At 50.0% G+C, this 20,905-nt stretch overlaps 1 protein-coding gene across 1 annotated transcript in view; it reads left to right on the top strand.

Moving 5' to 3' along the window:
• The window catches only part of RAB11FIP5 (RAB11 family interacting protein 5), a 39,170-nt gene that overhangs the window by 6,776 nt on the left and 11,489 nt on the right, over positions 1–20,905 (top strand). Inside the window, 2 exon segments of the mRNA XM_032497825.1 lie at positions 17,537–17,973; positions 18,110–18,809. Coding sequence (XP_032353716.1) covers positions 17,537–17,973; positions 18,110–18,809 — 1,137 coding nt within the window.

The following is a 20,905-nucleotide window of genomic DNA, read 5'->3' as shown; positions in this document are numbered from 1 at the left end:
AGTATGACAGAGGGAAAGGGTCAGAGGAAGGGCCAGCCCACCAGGGTTGGAGAGATCAGGGTGGGCTTCCTGTGGAGGCAGGACCTTGAATGACAGGTGAGGCATGGTGGGGCTGGGGGAGTTTCTGGGAGGGAAGGTGAGTGTGGTGGGGCTGGGCCAGGAGTGAGAGTGGAAGGGAGCCAAGCTGTCTCCTGTGTGCTTCCCTCAGCAAAATGGCCTTTCTTTACTTATTTATTTTGAGTAGTTCACCTGGTTCAAAATTCTGAAGGCGCAGAGGGTACACAGTGAAAAGATCTCCCTCGCCCTGCCCTTGAGTCACCCAGCTCCTCTCTTCAGAGGCAGCCAACATTACCAGCTCTTGCGTAACCTTCGAAAGTTATTCCACGCTTTTAAAAGCTGATGCATGATAGATTTTCTTCTCCCCCTCCCTTTGCATTTGCACGAGTGCAGCCTTCTGCTCACACACTGGTCTGTACCAGTGATCAGTCCGGCTTCCCCACTTAGGGAGGCTTCTGCTTGTCTCCACCTGTTACAGGCCCACTGCTCAGTTTTGTCTTCCATGACCCAGGCTCCTGGTTGGGTTGAATACATGGTTAGCAGCAAATTGGAGAGGGGAGTGCGCTTAAGTAGAAGTTCTCCCTTATTCCCCCATCTACCAAAGACCCCCTGGGAGAGGTCAGCCAGCTGGTTTTCTCCTTTCCCCTGGGCAGGGTCATTGCTCCTTGGTCCTGGGCCACCTCACTCTTTCGGGGCTGATGGCAGCCCATAAAAGGCCCTGACAGACAGTAAACCCAAATTTTTATGTGTCATTTGACCTACTTTCCAGAACGCTTTCTCAGCATCACCTCATTTCCTTCTTCCCTGAGGGCAGGCAGGGTGACCCCCATTTTTAATGATGTGGAGACTGGGGTCTCAGGAGGTGGAATGACCTGTCCAAGGTCACATGACTTGTTAGTGGCAGCCAGATTTCTGACCTCTAAGCCAGTGCTTTTTCCCTGCATTGTGTTTTCAGCTGTACAGACTTCCTGTTGCTGTGTGGTTAGACTTGTCTCCAAGCAGGCATGGATCCCTGTCCTCATCTGAGGCAAGCTGACAGTGGTGGGCCTTTACAGCAGGAGGAGAACGAGGACTGGCAAGAGTTATTTGTGCCCAGGAGGGAGGGAGGATGGACCTGGCTGGATTCTGAGGTGAGCTGAGCAAGCCATGCCCACGGAGGCAGGGGGAGCTAATGAAATGAGGTTCTGGGCTCCCAGGACTGTCAGTGCTGGACACGGAGCAAGAGTAGGGGATAAAAATCATCTGGCCTGCCCAGTATAGGAGCACCTACGTACATAAAACAATTACTAACAGAGATAAAGGGGTAAATTGATGGGAATACAGTCGTTGGAGATTTTAACACCACATTAACATCACTAGACAGATCTTCCAGACAGAAAATAAATAAGGCAACAGAAATTAAATGATACAATACAAAAATTAGATTTGGTGGGTATTTTCAGAGCATTACACCCCCTAAAAATAGGATATACATTCTTTTTAGTGCACATGGAACATTTTCTAGGATTGATCATGTACTTGCACACAAAAGAAGCCTCAACAATTTTAAGAAGTTAGAAATTATCTCAAGCATCTTTACTGACCACAGTGCCATGAAACTAGAAATCAACTACAGAGAAACAAAGGAGAAAAAAGAAAGCATGGAGATTAAACAACATGCTATTAAAAAAACCATTGGGTCAATGATGAAATCAAAATTGAAGTTAAAAAAATACCTTGAGACAAATGAAAACACAACCACACAAAATTTATGGGGCACAGCAAAGGCAGTGCTAAGAGGGAAGTTTATAGCGATACAGGTCTTCCTCAAAAAAGAAGAACAATCTCAAATAAACAATCTAACCCACCAGCTGAAAGAATTAGTAAAAGAAGAGCAGAAAAACCCAAAAGCCAGCAGAAGGAAGGAAATAATAAAGATCAGGGAGGAAATAAATAAAATAGAGATTTAAAAAACAATAGAAAATATCAATCAAACCAAAAGCTGGTTTTTTGAAAAACGAAACAAAATCGACAAACCTCTGGCCAAACTCACAAAGAAGAAAAAAGAGAGAGCACAAATAAGCAAAATAAGAAAGGAAAATGGAGAAATTACAACAAATAACATAGAAATACAGAATATCATACGAGAATATTATGAAAAACTATATGGAACCAAAATGGGTAACCTAGAGGAGATGGACAAGTTTCTGGAAACATACAGTCCACCAAGACTGAATCAAGAAGAAACTGACCATTTGAACAGACCAATCACTAGAAATGAGGTCGAATTAGCAATAAAAAACTCCCTACAAATAAAAGTCCAGGACCGGATGGCTTCACCAGGGAATTCTACCAGACATACAAAGAAAGACTCATATCAGTCCTTCTCAAACTCTTCCAGAAGATTGAAAAGGAAGGAATACTCCCAAACTCATTCTATGAAGCCACCATCACCCTGATACCAAAACCAGGCAAAGACACCACCAAAAAAGAGAACTACAGACCAATATCACTGATGAACATAGATGCAAAAATCCCTTACCAAAATATTAGCAAATAGAATCCAACAGCACATAAAAAAGATTATGCATCATGATCAAGTGGGGTTCATCCCAGGGACACAAGGGTGGTTCAATACACGCAAATCAATCAATGTAATACATCACATCAACAAGAGAAAGGGCAAAAACCACATGATCATCTCAAAAGATGTAGAAAAAGCACTTGATAAAATTTAACACCCATTTATTATAAAAACTCTCACCAAAGTGGGTATAGCGGGGACATATCTCAACATAATGAAAACCATATATGACAAACCTACAGCCAGCATAGTATTCAACGGTGAAAAACTCAAAAGCTTCCCACTAAAATCTGGGACAAGACAAGGCTGCCCACTATCACCACTCCTATTCAACATGATCTTGGAAGTCCTAGCCACAGCAGTCAGGCAAGAGAGAGAAATAAAAGGAATCCAAATTGGAAAAGAAGAGGTAAAAGTGTTACTATATGCAAATGGCATGATACTATATATAGAAAACCCTAAAAGGTCCACACAAAAACTACTAGAAATAATCGAAGAATTCAGCAGGGTAGCAGGTTGCAAGATTAATGTTCAAAAATCAGTTGCATTTCTTTACACTAATGATGAATCAACAGAAAAAGAAAGTAAAGAAACAGTCCCCTTTAAGATAGCACCCAGAGTAATAAAATACCTAGGAATAAATCTAACCAAGGAGGTGAAAGACTTACACACGGAAAACTATAAACCATTGATGAAGGAAATTAAAGAAGACTTAAAAAAACGGAAAGATATCCCATGCTCCTGGATTGGAAGAATCAATATTGTTAAAATGGTCACACTGCCCAAGGCAATCTACAGATTTAATGCAATCCCTATCAAATTACTCAGGACATATTTCACAGAACTAGAACAAATCATAACAAACTTTATATGGAACCATCAAAGACCTAGAATTGATAAAGGATTACTGAAGAAAAAGAAAGAGGCTGGAGGAATAACTCTCCCAGACTTCAGGCAATACTACAGAGCTACAGTCATCAAGACAGCATGGTATTGGTACAAAAACAGACATATGGACCAATGGAACAGAATAGAGAGCCCAGAAATGAACCCACAAACTTTTGGTTAACTCATCTTCGACAAAGGAGGCAAGAATATACAATGGAATAAAGACAGTCTCTTCTGCAAGTTGTGTTGGGAAAACTGGACAGCAGCATGTAAATCAGTGAAGCTAGAACACTCCCTTACACCATACACAAAAAGCAACTCAAAATGGATCAAAGACTTAAACATAAGACAAGATACAATAAACCTCCTAGAAGAAAACCGTAGGCAAAACATTATCTGACATACATCTCAAAAATGTTCTCCTAGGGCAGTATACCCAAGGAATAGAAATAAAAGCAAGAATAAACAAATGGGACCTAATTAAACTTACAGGCTTCTGCACAGCAAAGGAAACCAAAACAAAACAAAACGCCAACCTGCGGAATGGGAGAAAATTTTTGCAAACAATGAAACCGACAAAGGCTTGATCTCCAGAATATAGAAGCAGCTCATACGATGTAATAAGAAAAAAAAAAAAAACCAATCCAATCCAAAAATGGACAGAAGACAAGCAATTCTCCAAGGAAGAAATACAAATGATCAAAAGGCACATGAAAAAAATGCTCAATATCACTAATTATCAGAGAAATGCAAATCAAAACTACAATTAGGTATCACCTCACACCAGTCAGAATGGCCGTCATTCAAAAATCCACAAATGACAAATGCTGGAGAGGCTGTGGAGGAAAGGGAACCCTCCTACACTGATGGTGGGAATGCAGTTTAGTGCAGCCACTTTGGAAAACAGTATGGAGATTCCTCAAAAGACTAGGAATAGACTTACCATATGACCCAAGAATCCCTCTCCTGGGCATACATCCAGAAGGAACCCTACTTCAGGATGACACCTGCACCCCAATGTTCATAGCAGCACTATTTACAATAGCCAAGACATAGAAACAGCCTAAATGTCCACCAACAGATGACTGGATAAAGAAGGTGTGGTATATTTATACAATGGAATACTATTCAGCCAGTAAAAGTAGTAACACCATTTGCAGCAACATGGATGTCCCTGGAGAATGTCATTCTAATTGAAGTAAGCCAGAAAGAGAAAGAAAAATTCCATATGAGATCACTCATATGTGGAATCTAAAAAAAAAAAAAAAAAAAAAAAAAAAGAACATAAATACAAAACAGAAACAGACTCATAGACATAGAATACAAACTTGTGGTTGCCAGGGGGGTGAGGGGTGGGAAGGGACAGACTGGGAGTTCAAAATTTGTAGATACTGACAGGCATATGCAGAATAGATAAATAAGATTATACTGTATAGCACAGAGAAACATATGCAAGATCTTGTGGTAGCTCACAGCAAAGAAAAAAATGTGACAATGAATATATATATGTTCATGTATAACTGAAAAATCATGCTTTACACTGGAATTTGACACAACATTGTAAAATGACTATAACTCAATAAAAAATAGTTTACAAAAAAAGAATCATCTGGCCTGGTAAGAGGCACTGTCCTATCCTGCAGTGGTATCTGGCTTGCAGTTTTACTGTTGATACCAAATCAAAGGCAGGGTTAGGTTGTAGGTGTTGGGAGCCATAAGGGATTGGCCTGTAGCCCATCTCCTATCTGATGGTGTGAGAGGGGGACTGCTTGAGTGAGGGGTTTGGACCAGAGGGAAGGCATCTAGTTGGAAGAGCCTCTGGGGAAAAAGCTTGTCCAGCTGTCTCTCCAAACTCTGAATAGTAACAGTTTTAGCTGACATCTTTCCCTGCCCCTAATCGGCTTACTTTATCACCACCCCTCATCTTTTTACAGAGGTGGAATGGCTGGTCAAGAGCCATAAAAGTCAGGTCCAGGGCTAAAACCTAGGTCTCCTGTTTCCAGTCCTCTGGGGTTTTTCCGCTATTCCGTTAAAATCATTTTTTTTCAAAGTTATTTTTGAGACTGAAGCTAAGCCCTGCCAGTGCCATCTCATTTATCCAGCAGGTGTTAGAAGGTGTTCCATATATCAGGCCCTGTCCCTGGGTCTTGGCGGGATGAAAGGCGATTAACCTTCCGTGCTGTCAGTAAGGACTGAGGGCCCAGGAGGAGTGGCTGCTGCAGGGGGCACTCCCGGGCCCTCCTACCTGCCCCACTGCTCCTGCCCTAGTTTAGGCAATTAAAAAAAAGAAAAGTCTCCTCCTGACTGTTAGCATAGCCGCTACAGCTTTTTTATAAACCAGAATGCCAGTTTACTGATTTGTGATAAGAAATAACTGTGAGGGCACAGGGAGCTGCCCGGGTCAGCCTGGCCGTGAGACCTGCCCTGGGTCGGCCAGCTCTGTGCCAGTCTCCTCTGCCTCACCTCTCTGAGCCTTGCCCTGCCCTCCTGCACTCCTCCTGCAGCTCAGCGGCTATGGAATAAAGTCACAGCTCTTCAGCCTGATGTTTGGGGCAAACCCTTATGTGCTCCAAAGCACTGTTCTGCCATCTTCACCTATCCAGCCCTGGGCATCTTTGTATTCTGTTCCTCCCACCTGGCGCATCTCTTTACTGACCTCCTTGCCTCCCTCCTACCCACTGTTCAAGGCCTAGTATAAATACCGTGTCCTTTACCACTGCTCCCCAGATCACCTCCCTCCTCCCCTTTAACTGTCCTGTACATTTCGTTTGTGCATTTTCGTGATGCTGATCACCTTCTTCTTTATCTATATGGCTGTCTTATTTCCCACCAAGATGTAAGCTTCTTGAGGACACTCCGTTTCTAGTTTGGGCAGATATTTGGGAAATGTTTTGACTCTGGCTGAGGCCTCCTCTCGTTGGATGGGATTTCACTGGCAAGTTCCCTGTGCCTCTAAGTTGTTGTGAGTGTCAGGCTGTCAGGATCTTACGTGCCAGGCCCAGAGTAGGAAGTAAGCACGAGGCTCAGGGATGTGACCAGGAGCAGGGCTTAGTCAAAGGACAGGGAGAAGAAACCTGTGTCCTGGCTCAAGGCTACCCCCTGACCTCCACTGGGCTACTGTTAGTCTCAGGTGGGACCAAAAGGAGAGTATAGATGAGTCAGTGCTGCTGAAAGGCTTCAATATGTGTTTCCAGCCATCTCCAGCAGATACGGGGGATTTTGAAAGAACATAACCATGATGCCTGTATCACACACACAAAATCGGTAGTTCCCTAATAATCATCCAGTCGATACCCAGTCCATATTCAAATTCCTCTGATACCAGAACTCTCTCTTCATAGGTGATTTGTTGAGCCAGGATCCAAACAGGGCTCCCTCCCGTACTGGGCCTGGTTGTTAGGTCTCCCGGGGTAACAGTTCCTGCCTTGAGGGTGTGGAGAAAAGGGAACCCTCCTACACTGTTGGTGGGAAAGTAGTTTGGTGCAGGCATTATGGAAAACCGTATGGAGATTCCTCAAAAAAACTGAAAATAGACTTACCATATGATCCAGCAATCCCACTCCTGGGCATATATCTAGAGGGAACACTAATTCGAAAAGATACATGAACCCCCATTGTTCATAGCAGAACTATTTACAATAGCCAAGACATGGAAGCAACCTAAGTGTTCGTCGGCAGATAACTGGTGAAGAAGTTGTGGTACACACACACACTAGAATACTACTCAGCCAGAAAAAAGAATAAAATAATGCCATTTGTAGCAACATGGATGGACCTGGAGATCGTCATTCTAAGTGAAGTAAGCCAGAAAGAGAAAGAAAAATACCATATCATGTCACTCATATGTGGAATCTAAAAAAAGAAAAAAGAAGACACTAATAAACGCATCTACAAAACAGAAACTGGACTCACAGACATAGAAAACAAACTTATGGTTACCAGGGAAAAGGGGGTAGGAAGGGATAAATTTGGGTGTTTGAGATTTGCAAATATTAACTATTATATATATGTTTATATAAATAAATAAAAAACAAATTTCTCTGTATAGCACAGGAAACTATATTCAATATCTTGTAATAACCTTTAATGAGAAAGAATATGAAAGTGAACACACACACACACACAACTGGGACATTGTGCTTTACACCAGAAATTGACATATTGTAACTGACTGTATACTTCAATTAAAAAAAAATGAACATTTCCCTCCTTCTTTGTTTTATACGCTTACCTGATGGAGGAGCTGGGTCACATGTCCTTCAGAATATCCCACTTTGTGGCTGATGGGTTTCTCATGGTGCCCTTCACCCTAATTCTCCAGCCCCCGAGTGCTAGTTGTTGGATCTGGAAGGCCTGCTCCCCAGGCCCTGCCTCCTGCAGGGAGGAGTCCTTCTGCCTGGGGAGGTGCACCTGCTGCATCTCAGCTTCAGTGAGGTTGAGATTAGCAGCAGGTTCTGGACTGTTAGTCCGGCCCAGCCGTTATGAAGTTCTCCATTCAGCCTTTCTCCCGATGGTTTTAGTATTGATGATTGTCGCCTAGGTCTCCAGTTCTGTTCTTTGTCAGCAGGAATCTGGCGTAAGGAAGAGTTTTCTCTCCCAACTATTTGGTCATTCTACAGAGGAGTGGCAGGATGGCACAGTTCACTCGGGAATAGCAGGAATGCCGATTCTTTGTTGTTATTTTTCAACTTGTGACAACCTTCAAATTAGAAATCCACCCTGCCCCACGACAGCGTGCCTGACACTAGTCATTTACGTGGCAGGAGTTTCCTGCCAAAGCAGAAATTGCAGGGCTTCGTGAGCCTGGGGAAGGGGGACAGGGTGAAATATCTCTGAAGGCACATGATTTAAAATACACAGCACTGCTTGAAGTGGCTGATAGCTGGCCTGGAGGAGCAGACTGTTATGTCCATAAGAATGTTATGGACAGATGTCTTGGCGTTTTCTCCAACATCTGCTTTTTGAGTAGCGTGTCTTCTCCCCCCTGGGACACTGCAGCCCCCCATTTGTACTAACTCCCTAGGGAAGCTCGGCGGGGAGAGTGAGGCGTGGAAGGGGAACTGGATCAGTATGTCTTTCCTTCAGGCTGCTTCTTCACTTTCCCTTCTAGAAGATTCTCCAGCCAGTACATTGGGCAGCATGACTATCTTCTTAGGTCCTCTTAGCCTCATTTGTCTTGGGGTGAGGTTCGATTCCTGCCATTGTCAGCATTGCGGGCCCCTCATCCCCAGCATAGTGGTGGCTGTTCCCTACCCTGGGGTGAGGCCTGTCTCTGAGGAGGCCAGGCTGGCGGCCGCAGCCTGAAGAGGGAAGCTGCTGCAGACCTGGTGGGCTGTAGCCATGGCAGGTGAGGCTCAGGTGAGGACCAGCATGGGGAGGGTGGAGGTTGTGGTGCTGGGGACACAAGCACAGCACGCTCCGGGAGCTGCCTGCTCGCTGGCTGGCAGGTGCACGGGGCTGTTTTTGTTTCTCTGGAGTCACCTTCATTGGCATGCAGGGTGTTTGAGGGTCAGACTGAGCACTGTGGCGTGACGCTTGGGAGCCTCAGGGCCTTTGGCCAGTTTCTTGCCCCTTACCAGGCCATGGCAAGGCCGTCTCATACCCCAGTGGGACACGAGGTGCAGTATCTGTCCTCTGCTTTGAGAGCTCAGCCTGGGTGCCGTGCGTTGGGACACGAAGGGGAAGACCTGCCCTTCTGCTTCCTGGTGTCCTCCTCCCTCTTCCAGGGCAGGTGTCTTCGCCCTTTTCCTGCCCTGGACCACTGGGTATCTGGTGAGGCCTGTGGACCCCTTCTCAGAACCAGGTCTTTAAATATATAAGCTTACAAAGTACACCAGTGATACTGAAGCACATTTATCAGTATTTTAAGACATGTGCTAAGGGGACATGTGCTTCATTACTGTATTAAATAAAGCCATCCGGTGGTGGTCTAATACAGGTGTCCCCTGCTTTTCAAAAGTTCACTTGACACCACTTCGCTTTTACGAAAGACCTACATTCGTACCTGTTTTCACTAATCGAAAGAAATCCGCAGAGGATTTTTGCTTTTACGAAAAGAGGGAAAAACAGCGCTCAGCATGTTTTGCGATGAGCCTGATAGAGGCAGCACAGCCCAGGCCGTGAGAGTGGCACCGCCCAGCTCCATCTCCGGGAACTGCACTCAGCATCTCACACCAAGCCCCCGCCTCAGCTTTGACTTGTCTGTGAGCATCTGTGCTTTAGCTCGATTTGTTTTGTGCGTCCGTTAGCAAGATGTGTCCGAAGGTAATTGCTTCTTCACTTCATGCCATTCCAGCTGATTAAAGATTTCATAGGAACGCACTGCTTTTGGATGGCGGGGGAAACCTGTAACTTTAAAGTTCAAAGTAGTAATGAGTGTAAACAATATTTTGCAACATCTGCACAACTGTGATGTGGTAAGAAAATATCTGGTTTCTCTTGGTGACACATTCATAGGCACTGCTACTATACTACTGCTGTTGCGAAAATTCATAATTGGAAGAAATGTTAAATTCCAGTTAGAGATTAGGAGAAATGAAGATGTAATTTTTCTCCTGTTTAACACATATCCCCTGCTTTAGAGAGCTTCCTTGGCTGAGCGGGGACATCGGGGTTTCTGGGCGTGTGTGTGTGTGTGTGTGTGTTGTACTTGCAAAGGGAGGCAGTCCAGTGCAGTGATCAAGGTCGGGGGCTATAGAGACAGGGAGCCTGAGTTCAAATCCTGTTCCCCTATATACTAAAAATAAGTGTGTGACTTAACCAGCAGACTTCTCTGCATCCTAGTGTTTGCACCCGCAAAAATACATAAGAGCTGACACGTGTGTGGCGCTTTCTGTGTGCTAAGCCCTATTCTTAGTGCTCCGCACAAAATTTGGTTAGTCATCAGAGTGGTCTTGGGAGGGGAGTGGACATCCATCACCCCCATTTTGTAGATAGGTACAGAAGTGCGTGGAGAGATTGGGGGACCCACCGAGGTCACACAGCCGGTATGTGATGGCCTGGGGTTTCATCAGGCAGCCTGGCTCGAGCCCAGGCTGGTAGCCATTCTCAGGGTCTGCCTCCTATACCTGCCCCACAGGGCTGTTGAGAGGATTGGTAGGATCTGGTTTGGTGTGTTGACTGCCTAGTATAGGGCCTGCACACAGTGAGCGCTAAATTAGAGTTGTTAATGGTGATAAGATTAGGGACCTAGTGATGGGCTGGAGTGGGATCAACACCGACCTCCATTCAGGAGGCGGGCACTTCCTGGATCTGGTTGGTGCCTTCTCTCAGGGAAGTTCATGAGATTCTTAGCTCAGAGACGGGGGATGAAGGCTTCAGGGTTAAAGAAGGTCCCCTTTTGGAACTGTCCTATCCCCATGAAGCCTGTTACGTGGTCCTTCTCAGAAGGCCCTTGTTGGGAACAGGGCGCAGGGGGCACCTTCTTTGGTCTGGGTGCCCCTTGTCTGATGGTTAAGACCTGTGGGTTTGTGGTGATACAAATATTACACAGTTGTTCAGTTGTGACAAACGAGTTCCTAGGTTAATTCCTAGATTAGTTTGTTAGTTCATTGAACAAATATTTGTCCACTATTTGAGGTCTGGTGATGCAGAGATGAGCAGAATAAAGTTGCTGCTTGTAGAGCAGGGGAAGAAAGACATCAAACAGCCATGTATATGTACATCATTTCACTTTGTGGGTTACATCCACACGTGTGCATCTCAGGCAGTATTAAGTATGCTGAAGAGAGAAACAGGTAAAGCATGGATGGCAGGGAGGCAGGTAAGCAGGGAATTGCGATGCTCAGCAGGGAGTTAGTGGTGGACTGTACTGTAGGGTGACAGTGGTGAGATGGGTTGCATTCTGGATATAATTTGTAGGTAGAGCTAACAGAGTTCAAAGTTTAGATGTGGTGTGGTGAGGGGAGAAAGACAAGGATGTTTCCTGGGTTTGGGGTCAGAAGTAAATGATGTGTGGAGGCTCAGGAAGCGGCACCGTTAATTTGGGTCATAAGCTGAAATCTGGACTGAGAATGTTACCGAACCGAACTCCAGTCTGCTTACCCAACATGCAGCAAAGCCTGTCTGCTGACACCACGTTGTGGTAAAGGGAAGTGCGGTGTTTTATTTCCAGGGCCCCACGCAAGCTCATGCTCAGAAGACCTGAACTCCCTGATGGCTTTCAGGCAAGGGTTTTAAAGACAGTGTTAGGGGAGAGGGTTGCAGGATGCCTGCTCAGCTTGTGGACCTTCTGGTCGGTTCGTGGTGAAGTAACAGGGTGATTCAGGAGTCTCAGTCATCAGCCTTCTGGTTCCAGACAGTCTGGGGTCTGCGTGCTTGTAGCCAGTGTGTAGTCACCGTCCTCTGCTAGTTTGTAGGGCGGAGGGCTTACTAGCTTCTGTAGAACAGCTCAGAGATATGCATCAGATTGTTGTTTTTATTCCTTCAGGAGGAACTCAGAGTCCTGTGGGTCTGTTCTAATCATTAACTGCTTGAGTCTGCTATTTGGAACTCAGGGAAGGCCTGGGAGACTAAAGCCGTTTTCTTCTACTAACAAGAAACAGGGAACATGGAGGGGCTTTTGTACCCAGGAAGGCCCCTCAGGGTCCTGCTTGGTTTCAGTTTCCTGTTCTCTTTGATTCTCCTCGATCCTAAGGTGAGCAGGGATGGGGCAAGGAAGGGAATAAGGTTTTGGATAGAGAGATTAATTATAAACTTGGCGGGGGACCTCAGTTTTGGGGGGACTTGGTTTCAATAAGAATTGGAGACAAGTCAGCTGGGCCTGGGCCTGTGGCTGTCGCGGCCCCCACCGCCCCCAGTCTGGCAGAAGCCACCCTGGCACTTACATGTGTGTGTTTGACACCTGCCCTAGGTCGGCTCTCCCAGAGTGGTGAGCTTTTCCAGTTATGCTACATGGCAACTGTCAGCCCAGCTCTGTTTATTGAGAAGTGGGTGGGGAGCTGGGTACGGTGGGCCTGGGAGCCCCACCAGCAGGAATAACTAGGGCTATAATCTTGGTAACAAGTGAGGCAGCTACCACCCCTCACCTCCAACCCCATCATTTCACCTTTGTCCTCTGCCGCTACAGAGGGTGGGGAGGGGTCCAGCAGGGGAGGAGGCTGAGGGCTGAGTCCTAAGTCCACACTGGGCCTGATGAACTTTGTCAGGCCGAGGGAGCTTGGGGGAGATTTGGTTGCTGAGCAAGGGCCCTTTTTGAGCTTTTCTGTGGTTCTGCCCCCCACCCCCTGCCCCATCACCCCAGCCCAGGAAGTCTGGGTGCTGATGGCTGCTGGAGGAGGCTGGGCTGCTCTCAGACATGGTTTTAATGGCCTGGTGACAGGGCAAAACCCCAAGGTTCCCTTCAGGGCTCTATCCTCCTGGGGTTGTGCTGACCCTTTGAAGGGGGTTCTGATCTTCATACCCCAGCTCTGTGCCTCTTCAGGCCTCAGTGCTGTACTCGAGACCTTTTCCAGCCTCTGTCCTTTCAGAGTGGCTGGATGCCCAAGGTTTGCATTCAGCTTAATGAGAAATGCTGCCCCTTGAAGGTTAAGGACATAGGCTGGGAGTTAGGCACCTCCAAGTTCAAGTTCTGGCTGTATCACTTACTAGCTGTGTGACCTTGGGCAAGTCACAAACCTTCTCTGTAACTTAGTTGCCTCATCTACAGAATGAGAATAATGGATCTTGTCTCCTGGACCATGTGGATAGTAAAAGAGACCCAGGGTCTGGCACACAGAGAGCATGCAGTCAGCTCTGCTGATCCTCTAGCCCTGGTCACTTGTATACCCCTGCTCAGGTGTGGTCCACAGGCCAGCAGCACGAGCATCTCCTGGAAGCCGGGTGGAAATGGAGCTTCTCAGGCCCATGTGCACCCATCACATCAGAATATGCATTTTAACCAGACTCAGAGATCCTTTTGTACTTTGCAATTTGAGAAGCACTGATATATGTCACTTCTGAAGAGCAGCGTTTATACCTCTCACATGCAAGACATTTTCTCTTACTGCTCCTTTCCTGATGGTGTCCATCATGTCTTGGCTGCAGTCATGCCTGGGACAAGGCCCAGATCAAGATCATCTTTGTCAAAGCCCGTGTTTCCTGAGCACGAGCTCCCCGGGCCTTGGACAGTTCAGGTGCCCAGCCAGCGCAGGAGTTGAGGTGGGTGCGATGCAGGTGGAGCAGTTCAGTACCTGCAGTGAAGGATGTGCGGGTTGGTGATTTACATGCTGTAGGGGCTGAGGAGCCCCGGCTTTGAGAACTGAGCAGGTGTCAGGGGAATGGTATCGGGGCAGGATCACGCCCTTCCTCCTGTCCGGGTGAGAGCCATTTCAGAAGTAGTTCCGCGGAGGCCGTGTTCATTTTAGCACTCTTTATTTATAGAAAGTACTTAATAATGCCCACCCCTCCCCCATGCGTGTGTTCCTCTGATAAACAGACAGTCTCCTCCTGGGGGAGGGATGAGCGTTTCTCGGGTCAGTCCTTTCAGAAGAGCAGGACTTGGGAAGGCAAGCCTTCGCTGGGCAGGGGAGAGTCGCAGCTTTCTTCTGGGTACAGCCTGAGTGTCCTTGACGATGCACCCAGGTGGAGGGAAGGTTGGTCTCTGATCCGTGAGGTGATGCAGAGCAGGCAGGGGACATCTTACTGTGGTTCTCACACTGGGTCTGGTGACTTCAGTCACCCTAGGAAGGACTCCCCTCCACCTGAAAGTATAGATTTCCAGGCCTGACCCTTCTAATTCAGCAGGTTTTAGGTGGTGTCCTTGGTAGGGGAAGGTATAAAAGAAACCCTACACTGATGCGTGCGGTGCAGGTGCCACAGCCGTAGAGCTCTGAAGACGAGAACTCTGCCTGTGAGCTGCCATCTGGATGTGTTTTGAGGCCGTGGTCAACTCCTGATTGGTTTCGGCCAGGTCTCAGCTGTGGATGGGAGTGACAGGCCTTTGTCCGGGAGCTGTTGGTTGCGTGGCTTTGCCATCTCAGCCTGTGTGGGGCACACTTCTGGGAGAAGTCCTGCCGTGGCTGAGTCCTAGGGGCTCTCAAGTGCCTGGCAGGGTCCAGTCAGTCGTGTCCTGGACCAACAGGGAGACAGATGGCAACAGTGACTGGGGGTCCAGAGGCAGGTCCCCGCCCATCTCATCCTCACTCTACTCTGGGTGAGGGAATCTCAGAAAATGTTGAGGAAAGTCTTTTCTTTTCCCTCCCGGCCTCCCTGAAGAGCAGGTTCAGAGAAAGAACCCCAGTTTCCCTGGGGAGAGCAGAAGCAGAGGTGACTTTATAGGGGAGGGGGTTGGGAAGGGCAGGGGACAAGGATCCTTTGTGCCGAGGACCTGAGCCTCAGCCTGGGCTAGTGATGCATCCTTCTTCATCGAGAGGCTGGAGGGAGAGGTACGCAGCCCGTTCTGTGACTCAGGCAACTGAGGGGATAAGATCGGAACAGGAATTTTCTTTTGTCTCTTTGTCCTCTTACGACAGTAATATATGCTCCTTATAAAAAATTCAAACAGGACAAAAATAGACAATGTAGGAAGTGACAGTTCCCTGCAACCTCACCCCCAGAGATAAGCACTGTTAGTGCCGTGGTGTGTGGAGTGCGCCCGGCCGGGGCTGAGGGCCCTGAGCTTTGTGCCCCCGTGCAGGATGTCTGCGCTTGCTGATTCCCGTTGCTCTGGGCTTTGTGGATCTGGGGCTGGAGGCCATATGTTTCTCTTTTGCCTCTCCTCCCAGGACCTTTCTGTTCTAAATGGGTCCCACTCCAGGTCTGGGCAAAGTGACCTGGCCTTGAAAGAGTTAAAAGGATCAGGCCCAGGGTGGGCATTGGGTTGAGAAAGCAGGGCTGTGGGGATGTTGATGCTGGCTGGTTCATCTTGCTATTAAACGTCCCCGCGTGCCCTGGACGCATCCTCACACAGCACACACATCAGTGTGTCTTAGCTCTCTTCTCTGCTCACTCCTCTCCTCACCCCGCCTCCCCCATCTCCCCCTGCACCTGCTTATTATGAGAGCACGGGAGGACTTCCTTTCAAGGTGGCGGAGTAGAAGGGGCTGGAGCGCACCTCCTCTCACAGACACACCGAGACCACGACTAACTGCAGAACAACTAGCAATAAAAAATACTGGAAACTACCAGGATCTTCTGTATGAGAGCATGGAGACACACCCCCTCTGAGCTGGCCCTCCGCCCTCCCTGCTTATGTCACCGTCTGTCCTGACCCAGCCTTTGCAGGGGCTGGTCTCTCAGGTTTGGGAAGGAAAACCAACGGCCCAGGCTCACTGCACTCAGGCCACAAGGGGTCACCAAGGAGAGGTCTGCGCATAGCCCACGATGGGCACACAAAGGGTTAGTCATGATGGACTTTTTCAAAGAGATGCAGTTGGAAGTGTCCCAGGAAGACTTCTTTTTTTCTTCAAAGTTACACCACCTTGCAGTGACTTAATTCTGGACATTGGGATGTATAGGGTCTTTTCACCCAGGTCTCCCTCTCCCAGCCTCTTTTATATCCATGAGAAGCTCAGGGAGCTGGTGCTGTGGGGTGGGCAGATCTTAGGGGGGAGATGACCGCCACGGCCCTGACTGACACATGTGGGATGTGCAGTGTTGGTGTGTGTGTGGTGTGGGGGCTATGTGTGTGCTGTGTGTGTGTGCACTTAAGGGACTTTGAGCCCTTTGGTGACCAGTTTGACCATCTCCACCCGGCTTTATTCCACAGTTCATGCTTGATTGGCTGGATCTAGAATTCTGTGCTAGAAAGCTTCTCCCTCAGAATTTTGAAGGCATGACTCCACATGGTGCCCACTGTTGCTAACAAGGACCTGGTACTAGGGGTATTCTGATCCCTGAATGTATGAACCTGTGTCCCCTCTGTGGGAGCCTTTTTGTGTTCTGAAACCTCAGTGGTGCCTATTGGGTGGGTCTTCCTGTGTTCATTGTGCTTGTGGGCCCTTCTGTACTGGAGCTGGTGTCCTTCAGTTCAGCAAACTTTCTTGTGTTATTTCTTTCATAGTTTCTTGCTCATTGTGCTCTCTGTGCTCACTGTCTCTTCTTCTTTTTTAATTAATAGAGTTCATTTTTTAGAGCAATTTTAGGTTTACAGAAAAATAAGTGGAAAGTACAGAGAGCTCCCGTATTACTCCCTCACACCTGCTCCTGCTCTGGTTCCCTCTGTTATTAACACCGGACATGAGTGTGATACATTTGTTATAACTGATGAGCCAATATCGATGCATTATTATTAATTAGAGCCTCCTTCCTGGCTGCTTGTTCTTGGATGAGTTACTTTACACTGAGCTTTGGCCTCCTGATCTGTAAAATCCAAGTAGCGCGTCAGACCTCCCAGGCTTGCGGGGTATAAATGGAAGTGAGATGAGAACCCCTGCGCTCCTTTGTAACACACGGTGCGTGCTCACAGATGAATGAGTGCCCTTTCCCGTCCCTGGGTCTCTTGCTTAAGGCCCCTTTATGCTGTCATTTCTGCTCCTCCCATCTTGCAGAGGTGTTCCTCGTAGGGCTTGGGGTGAGTCACTGAGCAAGTGAAGTGTGTGTGTATATGCACTAATGTTCCTGTGTTCCTGGCCCTGGTCCCCGGGGTGAGCTGTTCTTTCCTGGGCTCACTGGTGGCTCAGAGCAGAGCTTTGGCTGGGACTAGCCAGAGGAGATGATGTAAACAGGGGAAAATGTGGGTAGGTGTGTCTGCAGATCTGAGGCCTGGAGTCGTAGGAGTCCCTCTGAGACCCAGCCTTGCCCTTCTGGGCTTCAGAGTTTCAGATGTAGGGGGCTTGGGGTGGGGGAGGTCTCTGAGCTCCAGGGAAGGTGCCGGGGTGAGAGGGTGGCATGGCTGCCCTGCCTGGGAGTGCCAAGGAGCTTCCCCTCTCAGGATGTGGTTTCCTCCATCACGGAAAAAAGTTGTGGATAGTTTCTGAGCCATTCCTACGGCCTAGAAGGCAGGGTCTGTGTAAGAGCAGGAGCCTTCGGGGAGAGGCAGTCATGGCTCCCAAAGCAGGGAGGGGCTCTGGGAGGTGCCTGTGACCGGACCCCCCACCTCTCCCCCTGCAGGTGGTACAAGCTGCACTCGAAGTCCGGCAAGAAGGAGAAGGAACGCGGAGAGATCCAGGTCACCATCCAGTTCACGCACAACAACCTCAGCGCCAGCATGTTCGACCTGTCCGTGAAGGACAAGCCACGGTCCCCCTTCAGCAAGATCAAGGACAAGATGAAGGGCAAGAAGAAGTTTGATCTGGAATCCGCCTCTGCCATCCTCCCGAGCAGCGCCCTGGAGGACCCCGAGCTGGGCAGCCTGGGCAAGATGGGCAAAGCCAAAGGCTTCTTCCTGCGGAACAAGCTGCGGAAGTCCTCCCTGACCCAGTCCAACACCTCGCTGGGCTCGGACAGCACCCTGTCCTCGGCCAGCGGGAGCCTGGCCTACCAGGGCCCCGGCACCGAGCTCCTCACGCGCTCGCCCAGCCGCAGCAGCTGGCTGTCCTCCGAAGGGGGTGAGCCCGCGATGGCCGTGCCTCCCTGGGGCAGGGGTGGGGCGGGCGGCCTCTCCCCTCCAGGTGGGAGGGCCGGCCAGGAAGCGGGGCTCTCTTCAGGCACTAACTCCTAACTGCACGTGTGCTTCCTTTCCAGGCAGGGACTCTGTGCAGTCCCCCAAGCTGCTCACCCACAAAAGGACCTACAGCGACGAGGCCAGCCAGATGCGAGCCACTGCTCCCCGGGCCCTTCTTGATCTTCAGGGCCACCTTGATGGGGCCTCCCGCTCCTCCCTCTGTGTCAACGGGAGCCACATTTACAACGAGGAGCCCCAGGGCCCCCCGCGGCACCGCAGCTCCATCTCGGGCCCATTTCCACCCTCCAGTTCCCTGCACAGTGTCTCTTCCCGGCCCTCCGAGGAGGGGCCGCGGTCTGCAGATGACTCCTGGGGCAGGGGCAGCCGCCGCACCAGCAGCTCAGAGGCGGTGCCTGGACAGGAGGAGCTGAGCTCTCAGGCCAAAGTGTTGGCTGTTGGGGCCAGCCGCTCTACAGAGGAGGTGGGGGCCCGGCCCCCAGAGGGGAAGCCAGTGCAGGTCGCCACACCCATGGTGGCCTCCTCTGAGGCTGCGTCGGAGAAGGAGGGAGTCCGGAAGGAGGAGCGGAAGCCTCGGATGGGCCTTTTCCACCATCACCACCAGGGGCTGAGTCGGAGTGAGATGGGGCGCCGAGGCTCTCTAGGGGAAAAGGGAGGTCCCAGTCTGGGGGCCTCCCCCCACCACTCGTCCAGTGGGGAGGAAAAGGCCAAAAGTAGCTGGTTTGGCTTGAGAGAAGCCAAGGAACCAACTCAGAAACCCAGGTATGTCCTTGGCAAGACCAGCTTTGATGTTTGGGAAGGATGCTGGGGCGTTTGCACTGAACCCTGGGGCAGGGAGGATGGAGCAGACGGGCCCCTGGGCAGGCTGCTGGGGCTCTGGCTTTGCATGGTTGAGCGGGGGAACCCTGCCTCTCTAAGCCAAGGCTTGTCTGCACGTGGACACAGGTGAGTTGCAAGGGCACAGGGGCCTGAGGGTCCTGCGGGCCTCACTTCCTGAGTTGGCACACCCATCCCCTGAGGGAGGGGGAGGAATAGAAGAAAAGCAAAAAAAGCCATTTGTATTAATTCTTCGCTTCCCAGCCTCCACCTCTTGCCCACTGGCCTCAAGGTCGTTAAGCTTTGGCAGGTGGAGAGGTGGGGACAGGAGACTTATCCCAGACTTCCCCCACCCTCTCTGAAGCTACATGGCTTCCCACCAGCTCTCCCCGCTGGCTCTGTGCCCTCTTCTGTCTGAGAGATGGGAGTTGAGTAACTGATGCACCCACCCCCCGGCCCACACACTCACCCCTGGTTGCACCCCTGGTTGCTCCCCTGGCCTGGTCAGAGGCCTGGTCAGGCAGCTCCTCTGAAATCTATAACCCCCGTTTCTGTCCTTGGAGGCTCTTGTGACTCTCGTGTCGCTCAGGTCTTGGGTGGCGGGTGCTGATGATGGCTGCTGCATTGTGAATATTGCTGAGTCGTATCCAGGAGAGGGAGGTGGGAGTCATTCAGCCTCGGCCCTGGGCAGAACCCCTAACCCCTACTCTGGCCCTCTGGCCTCTTCCTAACTCGCAGCCAGCAGAGGCTGCTGCATTGTCCAGCAGGGCCCAGGGAGGGGCTCTGGGCCTCAGCCAAGAGCAGGTGTCCCCCTGTCCCAAGGGCCTGGGGCCAGCCCTGGAAGGAGTCTATCTGTGACACCCCCAGCTGATGTGGCCAAGGGCAGCTGTCTCCATTCTCTCAGCAAGCCTGCCCCTCCCCCTCAGTGGATATATGGGCTGGAGATGGGGTAGGAAGACTGGGCACAGTGGTAAAGGGTCAAGAGAGAGGGCAGAGGGATGGGCTCTAAACCTCTTCCCCAGCAGAGGGGAGAGGACTTCTGAAGTCCTGGTTCTTCTCTTTCCCTGTGAAGTTCTGAGTTTGCCCAGAGGAGCGGGGAGAGAAATGTAGGGATGTTCTAGATTTGGGCCATGGCCAGCTGGCAGCCCTCCGTATAGCCTCACAGACGTGGGGGGTCAGTCTCTGGGCGATGCCTCCCCTGCTTAGGAGTGGCTTTTGTCCCTACTGCCGAGCCCCTACTCACCGGAGCCCAGGGGAGCTGCTGGCCACTGCAGCCTCGGGCAAGGTGGGGAACAAGGGGATGGGCCTTTCTCAGATGCCCAAGCTGAGCCCGGTGGCCCTGGGACAACTCAGAGACATTGTAGGTGGTCGGGTGGAGGGAGGTGGCAGGAGACCTGACGGGGCATGTGCTGGGAGGAGCCAGACCATGGGCTCCGCGCTGTTGTCCGTGGGGTGTCTCTGGGCTTTTTCCAGACGTGGGGAACATCTCCCTGTGAGGTGGTTTCTGGGCGAGTGCCAGGCTTTGGGCCCAGACCTCTGTAGGCCGTGACTGTGAGTGATGTGGGGGTTGGCCTTGCTCCTGCTTACAGCCTCCGTTTTCCTTCTCTTTCTCCATGTCTCCTGATGGCCTTTCAGAGTCAAGAGAAGTTGGGTTGCTGTGAACATAAGGAAGCTGAGGTGGTTGTCCTTCTGAGCTTGTCCTCAGCAGCTTGGAGTGCAGATGGGGCCTCCTGCCCTCCGTGGGGCCCATTTGCAGGCGGTGGTCTTGCGTCCAGGCAGGGTGGGAGGGGCTGTTGTTTGGGTAAAGCGGCCTGGGCAGCAGAGGTGTGGGACCTGGACATTGAGCTCCATCAGCATCACCCTGGCCCTGTGTACCTTGGAGGGAAGGCTGGCCTGGAGGAAGCGACCCTTGGTGCTTGCCCACGGGGCTTGCTTAGGGCTTTTGAGGTAAGAATAAGAGGTGAGCCGACTCGAGGCAGGAAGCCATAGGTTGGACACCTAGAACTGGAGTGACAGTGTGTAGCTGTGGGGTCCCCAGCTGG

Source organism: Camelus ferus, chromosome 15, assembly GCF_009834535.1.
Source record: "Camelus ferus isolate YT-003-E chromosome 15, BCGSAC_Cfer_1.0, whole genome shotgun sequence".
In the NCBI taxonomy this organism is placed as follows: domain Eukaryota; kingdom Metazoa; phylum Chordata; class Mammalia; order Artiodactyla; family Camelidae; genus Camelus; species Camelus ferus.
This window is presented reverse-complemented; position numbering and strand designations above follow the sequence as displayed.